At 38.6% G+C, this 15,068-nt stretch overlaps 1 protein-coding gene across 1 annotated transcript; it reads left to right on the forward strand.

Moving 5' to 3' along the window:
• Positions 1 to 782: 782 nt before the first annotated feature.
• Positions 783 to 14,827, forward strand: LOC139117453 (uncharacterized). The gene is made up of 12 exons (XM_070680572.1): positions 783 to 1,127; positions 4,818 to 4,954; positions 5,713 to 6,096; positions 6,793 to 7,041; positions 7,602 to 7,990; positions 8,666 to 8,798; positions 9,290 to 9,432; positions 10,309 to 11,587; positions 11,815 to 12,083; positions 12,358 to 12,419; positions 13,157 to 13,435; positions 13,567 to 14,827. Exons 2-8 carry the CDS (start codon positions 4,897 to 4,899, stop codon positions 11,371 to 11,373), a joined length of 2,421 nt encoding a protein of 806 aa, XP_070536673.1. The 5' UTR covers positions 783 to 1,127; positions 4,818 to 4,896; the 3' UTR covers positions 11,374 to 11,587; positions 11,815 to 12,083; positions 12,358 to 12,419; positions 13,157 to 13,435; positions 13,567 to 14,827.
• Positions 14,828 to 15,068: the final 241 nt, after the last annotated feature.

The following is a 15,068-nucleotide window of genomic DNA, read 5'->3' on the forward strand; positions in this document are numbered from 1 at the left end:
AAATAATTAACACAGACTCAAATTACTGAGGATTTCAAATGTGCCAATGGATGACTGAAGAACTATTTTTAGTTTTTGAAAGATAACATTCTCGACTTCCTGTCTCCAGTGGCAGGAAGATTTATCCCCCTGTCTGTGTTCAATGTACCAAGGAAGTCTTGTTCGCAAAACAATCTCTTTACTGCCGGTTCCACTCACTTATCAACGTGACCTTCTCTAAACCTTATCGTGTTTTCTATATTATCTACATCCGGCCAGAATTCTCTGAGTCTGTTGTTTTAAATTCTTGTCTGCATAATAAGACGATTGGTCATCAAGATTATATGCCAAAGTATAACCGAAAATTGACTTTTTACGCAATAAAAAATTATATTTGTGTTACTGAACGCATTACTCACAATACTAACTGTACATCCCTAACAGGTATGAATTCATACTATTATTCCCATTGAGGTTTGTTTTTGTCATTTCCTTTACATGTCTTGTTTGTTTTTGACGTCCATTGTTTAATCACGGTCCCTCTTCAGTTCACCAACAAACATAACCTTGACACTGAAATCGATATAGCTGCTGTATGAATATCTTTTCGATTCTGCAATTGATGGTGCCAGTTGTTTTAGCACTATGAAAACACTTATCTTGGTTGATATTGCAACAGATGGTAATCGTTTGGCTCAACTTATCATACAGTGTGATACACAGAGGTTCCTGGTACTCCACTGTCAGGACGCCGTCACATTGACGTGCACACTGACGAAGTACACTGCCACAGGTCAAAGGTCATAGGCTATTTGGTTTCGGTACGGGATAGTGGGTCACTGCCTCCATTGTTAGTGCAGTCTGCGTTCTTTCTGGTCTCCTCCGTAATCTTGTGTCGATCTCTGGGTCATACTCGAGTGGAGGAGACAAATATCGATTTTCCGAGAGAGGTACACTCGATTGACTAGCGTGGTGCTGAAGAACTGGGCGTTACACGTCCTCACGGTATCGAGACCATTTCATTTCTTTGTTAATCTTAACCGTCACGCAGAAATCATTTATGACTGTAACTGGACTCAAAGTATGACTATCGGTGTGATCTGGACGTACAATGCCATGCAGATGGCAGGATAGCAGACAAGAATTGGGTAAGAAGGTGTTCAAGCCGTCAAATTTTGTCAAGACACACGGAAAATTTAACTAGAGCAGGTCGTACTCAATAACCTATATAGGTAGAAACTACCTCTATGTACTTAACCATACAACAGTGACAGGACTGGATATTATTTACATATGCATTGTTTCATCGTTAGGGCGTGCGTTCAGGTGTTGTTGTACAGTCATCTGTACATATTGTTCAATTTTTTATACAACATTAGTGTCACTAATGTTGCATGAGGTATTCATGGCACACATGCTTTCGTTCGAACACTGTTGATATACCGTCCAACCTCTTTATCGCAGACGTCTGTATACGTCTCGCTTCCACTGTGTATGTCAATTAAGCTTGCAACCTGACCTAAAACCATTGAGTGTATGCAATACGGGTCAACAATTGGGAAGTGAGAGGGTTGTGTTTATATGCGGCTAGCAAAATCCGCCGATGGTCACATTTTTTATAAATGTATAAAGCTTATTAACGTGTAGCGAAATACAAAATTGAGTTCAAATGGCGCCATAGATACAGGCAAAGATTCGAGATGTATTATATACCATGGAGGTAAAATCTCTTTTTTACCTCCATGATTATACAAATGCATTGCCAGATCGAAACTGCAAACATATACATGTAGCTTGCATGATATGACAGGTTGTGTGTGATTACTGTTTTAAACATCCGCTGCGCTGAACAACCCACATTTCAACATATGTTGTTCTATGTTCACATTAAATGTCGCATTTTATTTATAGACGATAGAACAACAGTAGAAAGTTGCTGTACATTTTCAACGGAAATAGAAACAAAAATCAACCCATACGACAGAGTACAAAACGCCGCTACACCATATGAATAAAATTAAATTTATGGTGAAATTTAATTGCACTAGGTAATGAAAAAGCTTATCTCGTAGACATGTAGTTATCGGCACAGTACATGAACGTTGTCTGTTAACCAAGATTTATTGGAGCAGCTTGAGTTCAGGGCAAACAATACAGGCCTAGACATTATGACTTTGGAAATCGCTACCTGGGTCACCCTAGAACGTACATGTTCATAGTTTTCAGAGACGAAAATTCTGCAGACATTGTTTTCACTCCTAATATCTACCAGCATGTCTGTGATTTGGTAACTGTACAGAGCGCCTCGTGGCCAGACAATGAGTCAGTCTCTCCCAACAAAAGATTTACGTCATCAGTAAACACGAGTGACCCAAAAGTGACCGTGCCCAAATCAACGATAGCTTGGCTGTTCGGTGCGCTTAATCAGACCAATCGGGAAATTGCTGTTTAGATTCTGCAGTTACATTTGACCATTTTCATGACGAAATGAAAGTTGTATGTGGCTTTTTAAATGTACTGTTGTTATTTTTGGCGTTGTTGCCAGTGGTGTCTTTAAAAGAAAGTTGAATGAAGGCACATACACTGCACATACTACTTACACCAGTGGCTTAGCGTTTCAAATTCTTCAAAACGCAAACAACTAACGTCAATTTCAGCTATTTGTACAACTGCGTATTCTTGTATCGTAAACTTTGATTGTTTATTCTAAGCACAGTCCTACACCATGATTTAAAGGAGGGGTCGTCGAAACTGCCCCTGTGCAACTTTCTAGTTTGCAAACCAATGTATTTCATACACGATATCTTGACATCACGTCATTGTAGCTACAGCATTTAAATTTTACGATCCGCATGATGACAAACATTTTTAACTTTCATCAATCGCCAACGTATCTTGGATACTACATTTAGATTGGTCGTTATGTCCCAAACGACCTTTGAGGGCAGTTCCTACGGTCCCTTCCCTGCAATGTTATCACTTATTGTGTAGGCAGCTACGCGGCTGTTCATAGAATGACGGTACATGTACATGTCACGGACTGTATTGATGGCGTTATATTGGGTCATAATAAGGACATGCACATCTAGTAATGGCATTCATATCAGGTCGAGATATTCCATGAAAATTAACGTAGGGACTCGTTGACAGTATTGAGACTGTACCATGACAAGATAGTGTCCTAACGTACAGACGTTTTATTTTAGTGACAAAGTCGTATTAGCATTTGGAAAGTCATCATAGCGTTATGTTTCGAACAGTGTCCGATGCTAATGCTTTAAAATCGTGTCCGATGATCTCGTTCCACAGAACATTGCTGTAGACAATTTTCAGTGTAAATCCAAAAGCAATTGTAACATATGTAGATTGATGTCGAAATAATGTGTTCCAATGGGTCGGTCTTTGTCTTTTCAACTTATCAGTTTGTTGTTTTGTTCAAAACTTTTCGATTACCTATATTAATGAGAATATATTCATCTCTGGCACTGAGTTCTCTACCAAGGAATGATGACATAGCGTCATAAGTTAGACGTCACTAATGTAGACGACCTTCATCCTGTATACGAGCCCCTTATTTTGAAAATGTTTGTCTTTGTGTTGGCAAAGCTTTTCTCAAATATTTCTGTTACTCTTCGGGTACTTGAAAGCTTTGTCCCAACCTGGCGGAAAAGACCAGCTAAAAAGGAAGTTTATGGCACAACACAACTTGACCTCAGAGAGGTTAGAGGTTAAGTGTGTATCACTATGACTAAATAGAATATACAATAACGATTTCAGTGCGCGGTTGATTTTAGAATGACCATTCTTTGAGTAGGAACTGATCATATAATACAGTCCATGGTGGTTAAATATATACTCTTGCTTGTAATGACCTGCTGCAGGTTATATGTAAATGAAACGACGGAAAAGGATTATTTTAGCATAACCTTTCACTGACAGTGGGGAAAATTTTTGTTTATTGGCATGCCCAATTTCTGGGGTTGAGATTTTCCACTTTAAGAAATTACAATGGTGGCGCCCATTATTTACAATGGTGGCGTCTCCTTACATTCGCAAAAGTTGCGCAATTCCTTAATATATAAGACAGAACACTGAATAATCTAACTGACACTCTGTGTTGTGGGAGAGAACGCACACGTAGGAAGGTGGAGTTCAAGTGCTATACACACAACGGCAGCGCAAAGTGACGTTTGTCACTCGTGACTGACTGAATCTGATTCAATCACATGAAGAAATCGCAACATTTCCAAAGTTGCTAATTTTTTCCAGTCCTTGTATAGACTGAGGTATATCCTATCTCCCCATCAGTGATTTTAATCAGATTCGAATCAAACTCTTTTATTCTTGGTTATTTTAAATTAATAATACGTTAAACATGGAAATGAAATGGCACGGAAAATACTTTTAGCGAAAAATAAGTTTTCCTTGCATTCTTTTCTCAAAATCTTTTTACGTATGAATTAATAAAAAAAAACCCCATAGTTAGCCTAATCTAAAAATATTCCAGTCCAATGCATGAGTGTTTTCTGTACCATATTGTACATGTTAATTTTTATGTAATTTCCATATCATATTGTAAGTATTACACAATATTCACCTTCATTCCTTCATTGCATCAAAAGCAAGACACTTGTCGAAGATACTTTGCAGCTCCAAAATAAAAATAGTTGCCGGAGATGCCTTCAAAGATCATGAAGAATCAAATTACAAAATAATTCCAAATTATGATTTATTTTCGCATATTGTAACTTTTTTTGCAAATTGAAAAGTAAACTTATTTCTATTTTGTCAGTAAATATTTCAGTATAAATTAACTAGACATAAACTTACTTTTCTAGACTTACAGGATAAGGGGGAGTGGGAGTCTTGACGAAGCGACAGCTGCCGCCGTTGTCTGAAGGAGGAAAGATCAGCACTATGGCACAAGATCGATTCAAGGCATATCTGACGGATTTGTCAGATGAAATAGGTCAAGGTGAGCAAAGTTTTCTCCTCTGGCACTCAACTTGTCTGTCCCTTGTTAACTATTGACATTAAGTTGTAAAACAATTCCAATTGTAGTATGATTGTCTTTGCCCAGGGATATGCAAAAAGGCTATGTTGATATTTCTACAACTTTAACTTACACAGAAAGACTTCTCTAAGTTATCTTTATCGAGCTCACCTTTCGACTAAATTCAGAATTAGAGCTGTGTTCATTCTGAATCTATTTGACATGTTTGTAAGCTTTTGCTGTGAGAACTAGTGCTATAGAAATGCAAAACACGGTGACAACGGGAGTTAACGGATCAATACCTACAATATTGTAATGATGTAATCAATAATTGTGTTTGCCCCGACCTTTCTTCAAATGTCAATTTAATGTCACATTGTCACTTTACTGAAATGTATCAATCGACAGAAATATAGTACAAGAATAGGGAACCATCTGGAGATTCGTCTTTCACCGTCATCAAAACACCCCTTCGAGACGCCCACACTTTGTTGCTTTTATACATCGGTAACACAGCAAGTCTATTTCGTATAAAAGCCAAAACATGTCCTAAGCTGCCAAAGCTAAAACCGTAATGTGTATCCGTGTTGCTCAACAATAAAGCAGAACTTGGCGATAATATGTAAAAACCAGCCTTATTTCTCTCGTGAGAGTTAACATCGTTATAGGCGACCACAACTCCTGGCCGATCAATGTATTGGACCTTGCTAACAGACCAACTTTCCCCGAATCTCTCGCAGGTGACCTTGTACAGATTGTCAAATTATGCGGTGGTTTAACTCCAAGCATCCAGAAACGAGAGAGAGAATTACTCGTGCAACAGGGTCCATTGGCGGTATTTGAGAAACTTATTGAAATCGGTCATCTTTCGACAACCCAGTCCAGTGTGTTAGTCAAGCTCCTGCAGAAGATTAAGAGGTCAGATTTGGCTGAAGATGCAAAGGTCAGGTACCGTCTGGGTTTTGACAGGGACGTGACCCAAGGAGACATGGAAGAAGCGTCGGAGGAAAGAAAACGTAATCAAGCGAAACATCGATTGCGCCGAGGTCCCACAGAAAGAAAACCAGTCAAAAAAGTTCGCGTCGAAAAGGTTGAAGCTCGCCCTCCCGAAGAGACCGTAAATGGTAACGTTTTCCATCGTTTTTATTAACGTACATAATGTGCTCGTTCACCACAATTTATAACGCGTATGTACTTTTATAACAATATTAACAATTTATATATGTAGGCTGCTGCACAGCTTCGAAACAAAAAGAAATTGTCAAACAGACAAAAAAACTGATTTAATTAATGGAACGGGATATTATCAGAACTCTCTTGTATGACAAGAAGAATTAATGAAGGGCTGATGGGGCATATATCTAAAGATGAATTGAATCGTTCTGAAAAAATAGGAAACAATTGTAATTTGATGGTATCATAATGATATTTGAAAATATAAATATTCATCATGGTATTATGTCATTAAGTTGTGAATATAGTTTTATATTTACTATTCAAGCAGATAATTAGCCTTGAGCACGTAATGAGCTCGATTTCAATTTGAAGTAGCAGCTTGTTCTACACCAAGATATACCCGCATGTTATGATTTGTATTTCTTTCAGACTCTGAGATATACATTTGGTGACAGTTACTTTTAAGTATACATAAACTTTCAAATAAACACCTTTTGGACAATGATATATGCATCCTAAATGTATAGGCTGCCACCTTGGAATTGGTCACTCAACTGTAAAACGTTCTCAAATACATATTATATGTATCAAACATTTTATATTTGCAAATATATTTTGTTCGTTTCATTTCTCTTCTGTCACAGTATTCGGGCTCAGGAGACCGTCAACCCAGACTAGTATGAACAACGCCATAACAGCTGAACACTCCCTGTTAACGTCTAACAAGACAATCAAAACCAAACGAGGACGAGTGATGATAGTCGGTCAGTTCGGAGTCGGCAAAACAAGTCTCAAACGAAGTCTTTTCAAGGAAGAATTCAATCCTAGACACGATTCGACAAGAGGCATCGAATTGGTCCGATTTTCTATCGATATATCGAACTTTTTCGCAGGTATATAAAATACTATTTTACTCTCATTTCCATCACCGCGTTTTGATGCTGCCATCATTACAACTCTCGAATGTGCGAAAAAGTAACGACAACGTAGTTGTTAGATCATAATTGGTAGATCTTAAAGGGATACAGTCGTCGTCGGAACTGCGCTCAAAGGTCGTATGGGACCCATACGACCAATGTAAACACTGTATCCAAGGTACAATGGTGATTAATGAAAGTTAAAACATGTCTGTCATAATCTACGTGGCATAATTTAAGTCTTGCAGCTATGATGACGAAATGCATTGTTTGTATCAAACAATAAACTCGCACAGGCGCAGTTCAGACGACCGTTTCCCCTTAATTGAAACATCTTACTGGCACATAGGTATAAATATCAGAGACATGAAAGGTTACATGTTGCGTCACTGAAAATTTAGTCCTGAGATGAGCTCACAGTTTTTTTGTGTGGGACTGGTTAGTTTTCGCCAGGTCTGCGACGAACTACAGTAAGACATCATGATCCAGGCAAAATATTGGTAGCAATCACAATACCTATATATATTACGTTTCAGTGGCAGATAAAACGAAGGGTACACCAACGCAGGTTGCTATGCGAGGTCTATTAGCAGACGAGATGCGAGATATTCTGCAAAAGAGACAGAGACGGCAGTCAAAGAAAAGTACACCGAATCATAATTTCGCTGCCCCTCAAAGAGTCGACGAAGATATCGGTGTAGCAGTGGATGAAGAAAAGAAACCCTTCCTTGACAAGGAGACAACAGTGCACAAGGATGAGCTTGAAGTTCCTGGATTGTTGTCACAGTTAACCCTCAACGGTGAGGACGAGCAAACACTTCTGGAGCATCTCAACGTAAATACGGTTGCAATGGACATGAACTCTTTCTGTGATTTTGGTTTATGGGACTTCGCGGGGCAGAGTATCTACTACACTACTCATCAGGTAAAAAGAACTTTAGTTCTTCCAAGGCCATGTTGGTTGTTTTCATTACTCAGTAAGATCGAGCAATAGATGAAGCTATTACGTTGAATTTTACATTTTGACAGATATCCCTGCAGCGTTTTCAGTGACAAAAATGAATTCACGAAGCATTCCTCCAGTGCAGTGTAGATGTGTCTGATTTTGTTTTGATGTGACCAGTCCTTCTTTAATTAATCTATTTATAACGTAAAGCAAATGGAAAAAATGTGAATGACAGTGACAAATGTATGAAAATTACAGATGTTATACTTCCATTATGATCATCATCGGACCCACCAGCTGTTGATCGTAAAGTCATGCCCAAGTTATCCGACGAATCAAACAGCCAAAGCAAAATGGCTAACCGTAAATCAATCAATCAGCTATATGATTTTGCAATAATTGTCCTGACAGTGAATCACAGTGCGTGAATATCCAACAAGGTAAAAGTAAGCTTATATCGAAGAATTATGACCGAAAAGTGTATTTCAAACTAGTGCATAACAACAGCGCCGTAACACCCACGTCAGTATCGGCTAGCTAGTACATTTTGAGAAACTCTGGTACTAAAATTTTCCCTACACCTCAGCACATGAATAGCGCTGTAGTAACAAAATGTTTTGATTGATAATGCAAAGCGAACTTAATATTTAACAGGTGTTTTTAGACAATAAGTCCATTTACATTCTGGTTGCTGATGCATCACGTGACCTGGACGACGATTGTCCAATGGACGAGTGTGAATCTAGAGGTGAACGCCAATGCTGGAAAAAGAAAATGAAGTATAAAGGTAATCTTCACCGGCTTTACTTTTATGCGTATATTTACTACACTTCGATTTGTAAAAGATTATGATGATGCCATTAATGTTTGGCCAGAGGCTTGTACATAATATGTTGTTCTGTCGTCATGCTTTTTAAAAGCCAAGGTTTATAAAATGATGAATTCCCAATAAACAATAAGAACGCCAGCACGCCAAGCTCGAATTCTGTATTGGCAGAAGAGCTTTCAAGGGCTTTCAAATATATACTAACTGATAACTGCAAATGTGGCATTGTTCCAATTATGATCTTTTGACTACAATTAGAAGTCAACGCCGACGCTAACGCATAACTAAGCTCATGAATTATTTTGTATAACATAATTATCAGTGTGACATGGCATGTCGAGTTTCTTAACCATTATATCATCATTTTGCCTGTGAATAGTGCTTGGTATGCAAAGTATTTGCTCATACAACAGACAAAGCTGACTCGCTTACCAATCTGTTCCGCCCTTCAGACTACTTGACATTTTGGCTGAATTCAATCCATACATGCAGCAAGAAGTCGACAGAGAAACTCGACATTAATGGTCAGAAATACAGTTCTCCACTGGTAATATTGGTCGCCACCAAGAAGGATGAGTTAAGCCAGGATGAACAGGTTATTTACAGCAATCACTTGCTCTTTAATCTTTTCCCAGACTTTGTCACAGCCTCAAGTTCTCCTCCATATCCTAGAGCGCCCTCATATTATATTCTCATATGAGAATAGCACTGTGCCTCTATAGTATTCTAGTTCTAGATCATTTTCAATTTCTTGAACTATCATCTCATGTTTTCAATACACACCGACCGCATGGCGTTGGTTTGGAAATTCTAAATGTAAATGTTTAAGCAGTTGACAGATATGTGTCATGTGTGTTATAGTAGTTTGCCAAAACACTATTCCAATCTGATATAGTGCATCTGGCATTCGTCGCATCAAGGTAGCTGACGCCTCGAAAATGGAAGACTTAAGCTTTTACTCAAACTTATTCTCGAGCAAACTTTCAACCATTCTATTTCAAAGTACAGAAGAAAATTCGCGGGTTACCGTGCAAATTTTGGTTCTAGAGAAACAAATTACCCAAAATTTACAGATATTTGAAATTAAAAATGGCCACAATCCCTTTGTGATCCATGGGGAAATAAAGTTCCCGATTTCACAAAATTAAGTCTTTACTCCAGAATTTTCTAAATGATCCCCGCAAGTGGTAGATTAAAGGAATGCTCTAAGGCCAAAAAAATAATACGTTTGTTTCTGGTCATTGACATGTGGCAAAAATGGTGCTGCGACGCGGTTTTTTTTCAATCTTTTTTTTGGGGGGGGGGGGGCAAATGAAAAACAGGAAAAAAGAGTTGACGCACACTTTGAAGTGATGCGGGCGGTGACCAGAAACAAATCAATTTTTTTGGCCTAACAGTTTGAGAGTCTGAATATCTTTGCCCGAGGCACATTCTACCTTAATTTATTGAATTCCATTTTAAACTATTTCAGGATGAATTCGTCCATGATGTTAGGCTGTATCTTGCAGAAGCATGCGAAGAGGCGTTTGATGCTCATGTGTTTCAAGAAACCTTTATGGTGGACAACAGAAAAAGCGGAACCGAGGAAGAAGATCCCGAAATCGAGAGGTTGAGAGAGTGTCTAAAAGAGGTTTCTGAAGTACCAATCTTCACCGAAGATGTACCGGTGAGATGGCTCCGCTTAGAACTTGTCCTGAAGGCGTTAAAAGATCTCAACAAACACGTTGTTACCATTTCATTCTTTAAGAACACAGCAGCAAAGTTGGGCATCGGGGAAGAAGAATCGGAGAAAGTTCTCGAGTACTTCCACAAGACTGGCATCACGTACCACTTTGAAGACTTGCTGGTCTTAGAAGCAAAATGGCTAACCACCATCTTAGGTCGGGTGATATCGATCAAACTCGGTGACGTTCCTTTCAAACATCCCAAGAAGGAAAGATTCCTCATCGACCTTCGTCGCCACGGCATCTTGCACGAGGAGCTCTTGGACTTGCTGCTTGAAGAAAGACAAAGGACTAACAGCAGAGGGCAATCGCAGACAGAAAGTGACTTTACTGGGATTTCGCAGATCGTTGATCTTCCAGAACAAACCCAGACTCTTGACAAATCTGAAGGTGAAAATGATGTGATATGGAAGCGAAGATCGGAGGTTTTTTATCTTCCAAACAACAATAATCTCCCTGTAGGTCAAGATCAGGTTGACGTCGGGCGCAATACGGAAGTCACAAGATTCAGGCACAGACGCTCTCTGACAAGTGAAGGAAGGAAAAGATTGGTAGAACTTCTCAAGAACTTTGATCTCGTATTTCCTTTGAATTCTAAACACGTGTCAACAGCGTACATAGTGCCTTCCTTGCTTCAGCTTGACAGATTAGAAGTGCTTCCTCTTGGAGATCAGAAGAGTTACCACACCCTGCCTCTGTGTTATCATTTCTCTGGTGGTTTTCTTCCAGAAGGTTTTACTATCGACTTGTCGTTCGCTGTTTGGAAAATTGGCGCGAAGAGATCGACGAAACCACTCTCAGGAAAAACCTGAAATATCACCATGCTCGCATTCCCGTCAGTAAGCGACACAGAATGACACTGACAAAGATTGGATCAGACATTGTCATGGTGATGTGGTATTCAACAACAGAGAGGACATTTAAACCTTTTCATCCAAAACCTGATCCAGCGAAGTGCAGGGAAGTAAGAATATTTGTCGAAGAGCAGATGAATGATATCATCAGCACATGGATGCCATCGCTGAGGTAAATTAAAGTACTTTATTATTCATATTATCACAACCACAATTCCTGTAATATTTGTGAAAAGAACTGAAAAAAGAATGCCCATCGTATTACATTTCTTTTTAACAGCTTTTCTTAGGGAAACACTGAAAGCTGCTGCGACGTGCAGAATACATGTATGTTGTAGGCACATGTAACAAAAATCGTTCGGTCAGATTTTATCTTATTACTATTACATTTTTCCAAAGATATGAAACCAGAGTCCGGTGCAGCTGTGAAGGTCACAAGAAAAAATACCAAGACTCTGACTCTGAGAAATGGATCGGTGATAATGATTTCGTCTTCCACGATGTCAAAGTAGAACCACCGTACCAAGTCACCAAGGAGTGTCAATCAGTTCCTGAAATGAATCTGAGGGAAGGTATTGAACAAACCAGAAAGTACGTCGGATCCTATAGAGTTCAGTGTACAGAAATGCCCTGTATGATGGATTTAGCACCCGTAAAGACTTGGTTTGGTGAGTAGTATTACTGCCATTTCCACATGTATGTTCGGGATGAAGTGTCTAGAATTACTTTGCTGGAAGAAGCCGTTGCTTTCTATTAAATGCAAAGACAACAAGAGAAATAAAATGTTGTCGACACGTGTTATGGGCTAGGTGTAAACTATTTTGACTTCTGTATAATGTGCAAAGATTGTTTCAACATTTTGTGGACACAAAAAATTACATCAACGTGTGTGTTCAAACCTTAATGTGCTTAACTGTAAACATATGTACTTCCCTATCCCAGGTGTTTCGCATCCTCTCAAGATGGCTGCAAAAGAATTTATGGAAAGGCTGCCAAAATTAGGAGTGAGTTATTCACACGAGTATTATTTTTAACCTCCATTCCAGATATATCTGTCTTAGTAAGGGAACATAAGAATAGCGAAGGCGATTATTGAAATCAGACGACAAAATTATTTGGAATTGCCACCATGAAATAAAAACGTACATAAATCCTGTTATTATTAAATCGTCGCACTGTTCAAGTATGCTAGCGTTCTTCCACTACATCTCAATTAGCCGTCTCGTTGATGGATTTTCAGCATTTCGTGTTGTACTCAGAATATCAATTCGTATTGACAAGTATACGACTTCTCAACACCACATCCATTACCAGACATTACACTCAGAATATCAATTCGTATTGACAAGTTTGTCACAGGGATCTACAGTGGTTTTAATGAGAGTTTTAGTCCGGACAAAGACAATGTGTCAACGATTGGCAAGGTTTTGATAACAATATGTTTTTATGAGAAGAATACTCCGTTTGTTTGTTTTACAGAAAAAAAGAAAAAAAATGAAAATGTTGTAAAACGTTACAGCTTCCCGTAAAGAAATGCTGAGATATGAATTCAAGCTTTACATAAACCACAGGGCATTTGGTTGCATTAGACAGAATTCGAATTTTCTTGCATCTATGCAAGATTCAGTGAGAATATGCATGCTCATCGACGATTTGACGATCCTCTCAGAAATGATTGAATCGTATGAGAGAGCTAGGTGAGCCTCCTGATCACTTACGTATACCCTATCTTTTCTTTCAGGTTGTAACTTTTGTTTGTCTAATCTTCGTCTTCGTGTCGGTGTTCGTATTAGGCATTGAGTCTGTCGTTATCAAGTGCCAAGCCATTACATCATTTGCAGGAATTATTCTGCTTTTCCAGTGTTTTGCAACATTTATCATCCTCATCTGTGCCTTTGTACTGGCAACGTGGATGTGCATATTTTACAGTAGGGACGACGACGAATACCGAACTGTGAGGGCGCTGTTCCTGGTCGTACTCTCTGTGACGTTCCTGTACCTTCCAATGTTTACCAGAGAGGTAAGAGTGTTCGCTTTTCGATACAGAACATTGTAGACGTGTATTTTGGTGGGTATGTGTTTGAGCATTTCGAACATTATTACTACTTGACTCCAGCAACACAATTATTATGACCCTACCTCTGTTTGTAGATCGCAAAGATGACAGAGGACTGCCCGGAAGAAGAAGTTACTCGTCTTGGTAACTACACCAGCACTTAGAAGAATACAGAGAATCTATGCATACTATGCCAAAACGAGTATAAATGGTTTGCTAACAGTCACTTTTCGGTCCAGACTTTCCTTCAGAACTCAGATATAATAATTTCAAATATTTACTTTAAATTTTCATTCGTTTATAAATTTGCGGTGTTTGCGTTGAAAATTTACGTTGTCTTAAATACCTAGAGAATTTATAAGATTACGACAAACCTTAAAACTTAAACGTGAGCATCGCCTAACTATAAAACTTAAACTTGAGAATCGCCGTACCATGAAACTTACATATTCAGTTTTGCTGAAAAGCTTTGGCGATTGTTGTTATATTGCCCCTCTGAGCAAGAAAATGGTGCAATAATTACTGTTCAGTTGTTTGTGTTATCCTCAACATATCACAACTGGTTTTACGACTGCCTTTCATATATAGGTCAATTTTATGCCAAAGATGTAACGATCTGTTTTTTTTTTTCAAAACGAGATAAACGATAGTCAGGATACCGTGTGCCATTTTTTCACGTAAATGAATTCCACAACTGCGAACTGCTAAGTCTGTTTGAGCCTGTGCCTTTTCAGAAAAGTCTTTTCAAACACACAGGGATAATGTCGGTTTGTTCTTCACAAGAAGAATCTTTGAAATGTCGTTAAAATCAAAACATTTACAACTCAACTTTCCCAGGGATAGTTGTGTACATGTTTACTCAGCAACTGTCGTGTTATTTTTGACATCGGATATGTACACCGTCCATGCGACATAACATATCGGGTACTGCAGTTACAAAAATAAAGAGTGTAGCTTTACTTTAAATGGAATAAAATAAAATACATATTCATTACCGGGAAAGAAGTCTGTGTCTGTTTTTTTTTACAGTGTGGCCGTTACGAGCCCTTCAGCTCTCATAGACCAAAAACGACCGTACAGTGACAATATCAGTATATCTTATTTCATTACTTTCATAATTTTTAAAAGCAAGGAAGATTCCTTTCAAAGCTAAAAAGGCTGAGTTGGTAGAGCTTGCTGAGAAATCCATTCACCTTGGATGAGAAACTAATGTAAAAAAATGTGAAAAAGCCTCCCCAGCATACTATCCAAAATGTTTTTTTTTGTGTCGATTTTGAGTTTGATTCGTTTCGAATATGTGTTCCTACATTCTTATACGATTTTTTGTGTTAATAAAAATGTTTGTTTCGCTTCGAATATTTGTAGGGAAGTTTGGATTTGTGTGCACGGTAATGTTTTGTTCGTGTGGGAAAAGCTTATGGCGAGACGCAGCCGGGCCTATGGTGTGACAAAGTTGATAGAGTGGCCATTTGACGCTTGCGTTTTGAATCCCGAGTGTGTGGTTTCTCATCAGTCGCAGTGTAGATTCTTTCCTTAGTTTGTGCTTGTGAAAATTTATTTTAATGCATTTTAGTGATCTTGCTCTTCGAGTAGCGAG

The sequence above is a fragment of the Ptychodera flava genome, chromosome 18, assembly GCF_041260155.1.
Source record: "Ptychodera flava strain L36383 chromosome 18, AS_Pfla_20210202, whole genome shotgun sequence".
Taxonomy (NCBI): domain Eukaryota; kingdom Metazoa; phylum Hemichordata; class Enteropneusta; family Ptychoderidae; genus Ptychodera; species Ptychodera flava.

What these genes read in the sequence shown, in the direction of transcription:
- LOC139117453 (XM_070680572.1), top strand. Translation starts at nt 4,897, where the DNA reads ATGGCACAAGATCGATTCAAGGCATATCTGACGGATTTGTCAGATGAA. An exon ending in GTCAGATGAAATAGGTCAAG is followed by an intron (nt 4,955 to 5,712) that starts GTGAGCAAAGTT and finishes AATCTCTCGCAG; the next exon opens with GTGACCTTGTACAGATTGTC. An exon ending in AAAGAAAATGAAGTATAAAG is followed by an intron (nt 8,799 to 9,289) that starts GTAATCTTCACC and finishes TCCGCCCTTCAG; the next exon opens with ACTACTTGACATTTTGGCTG.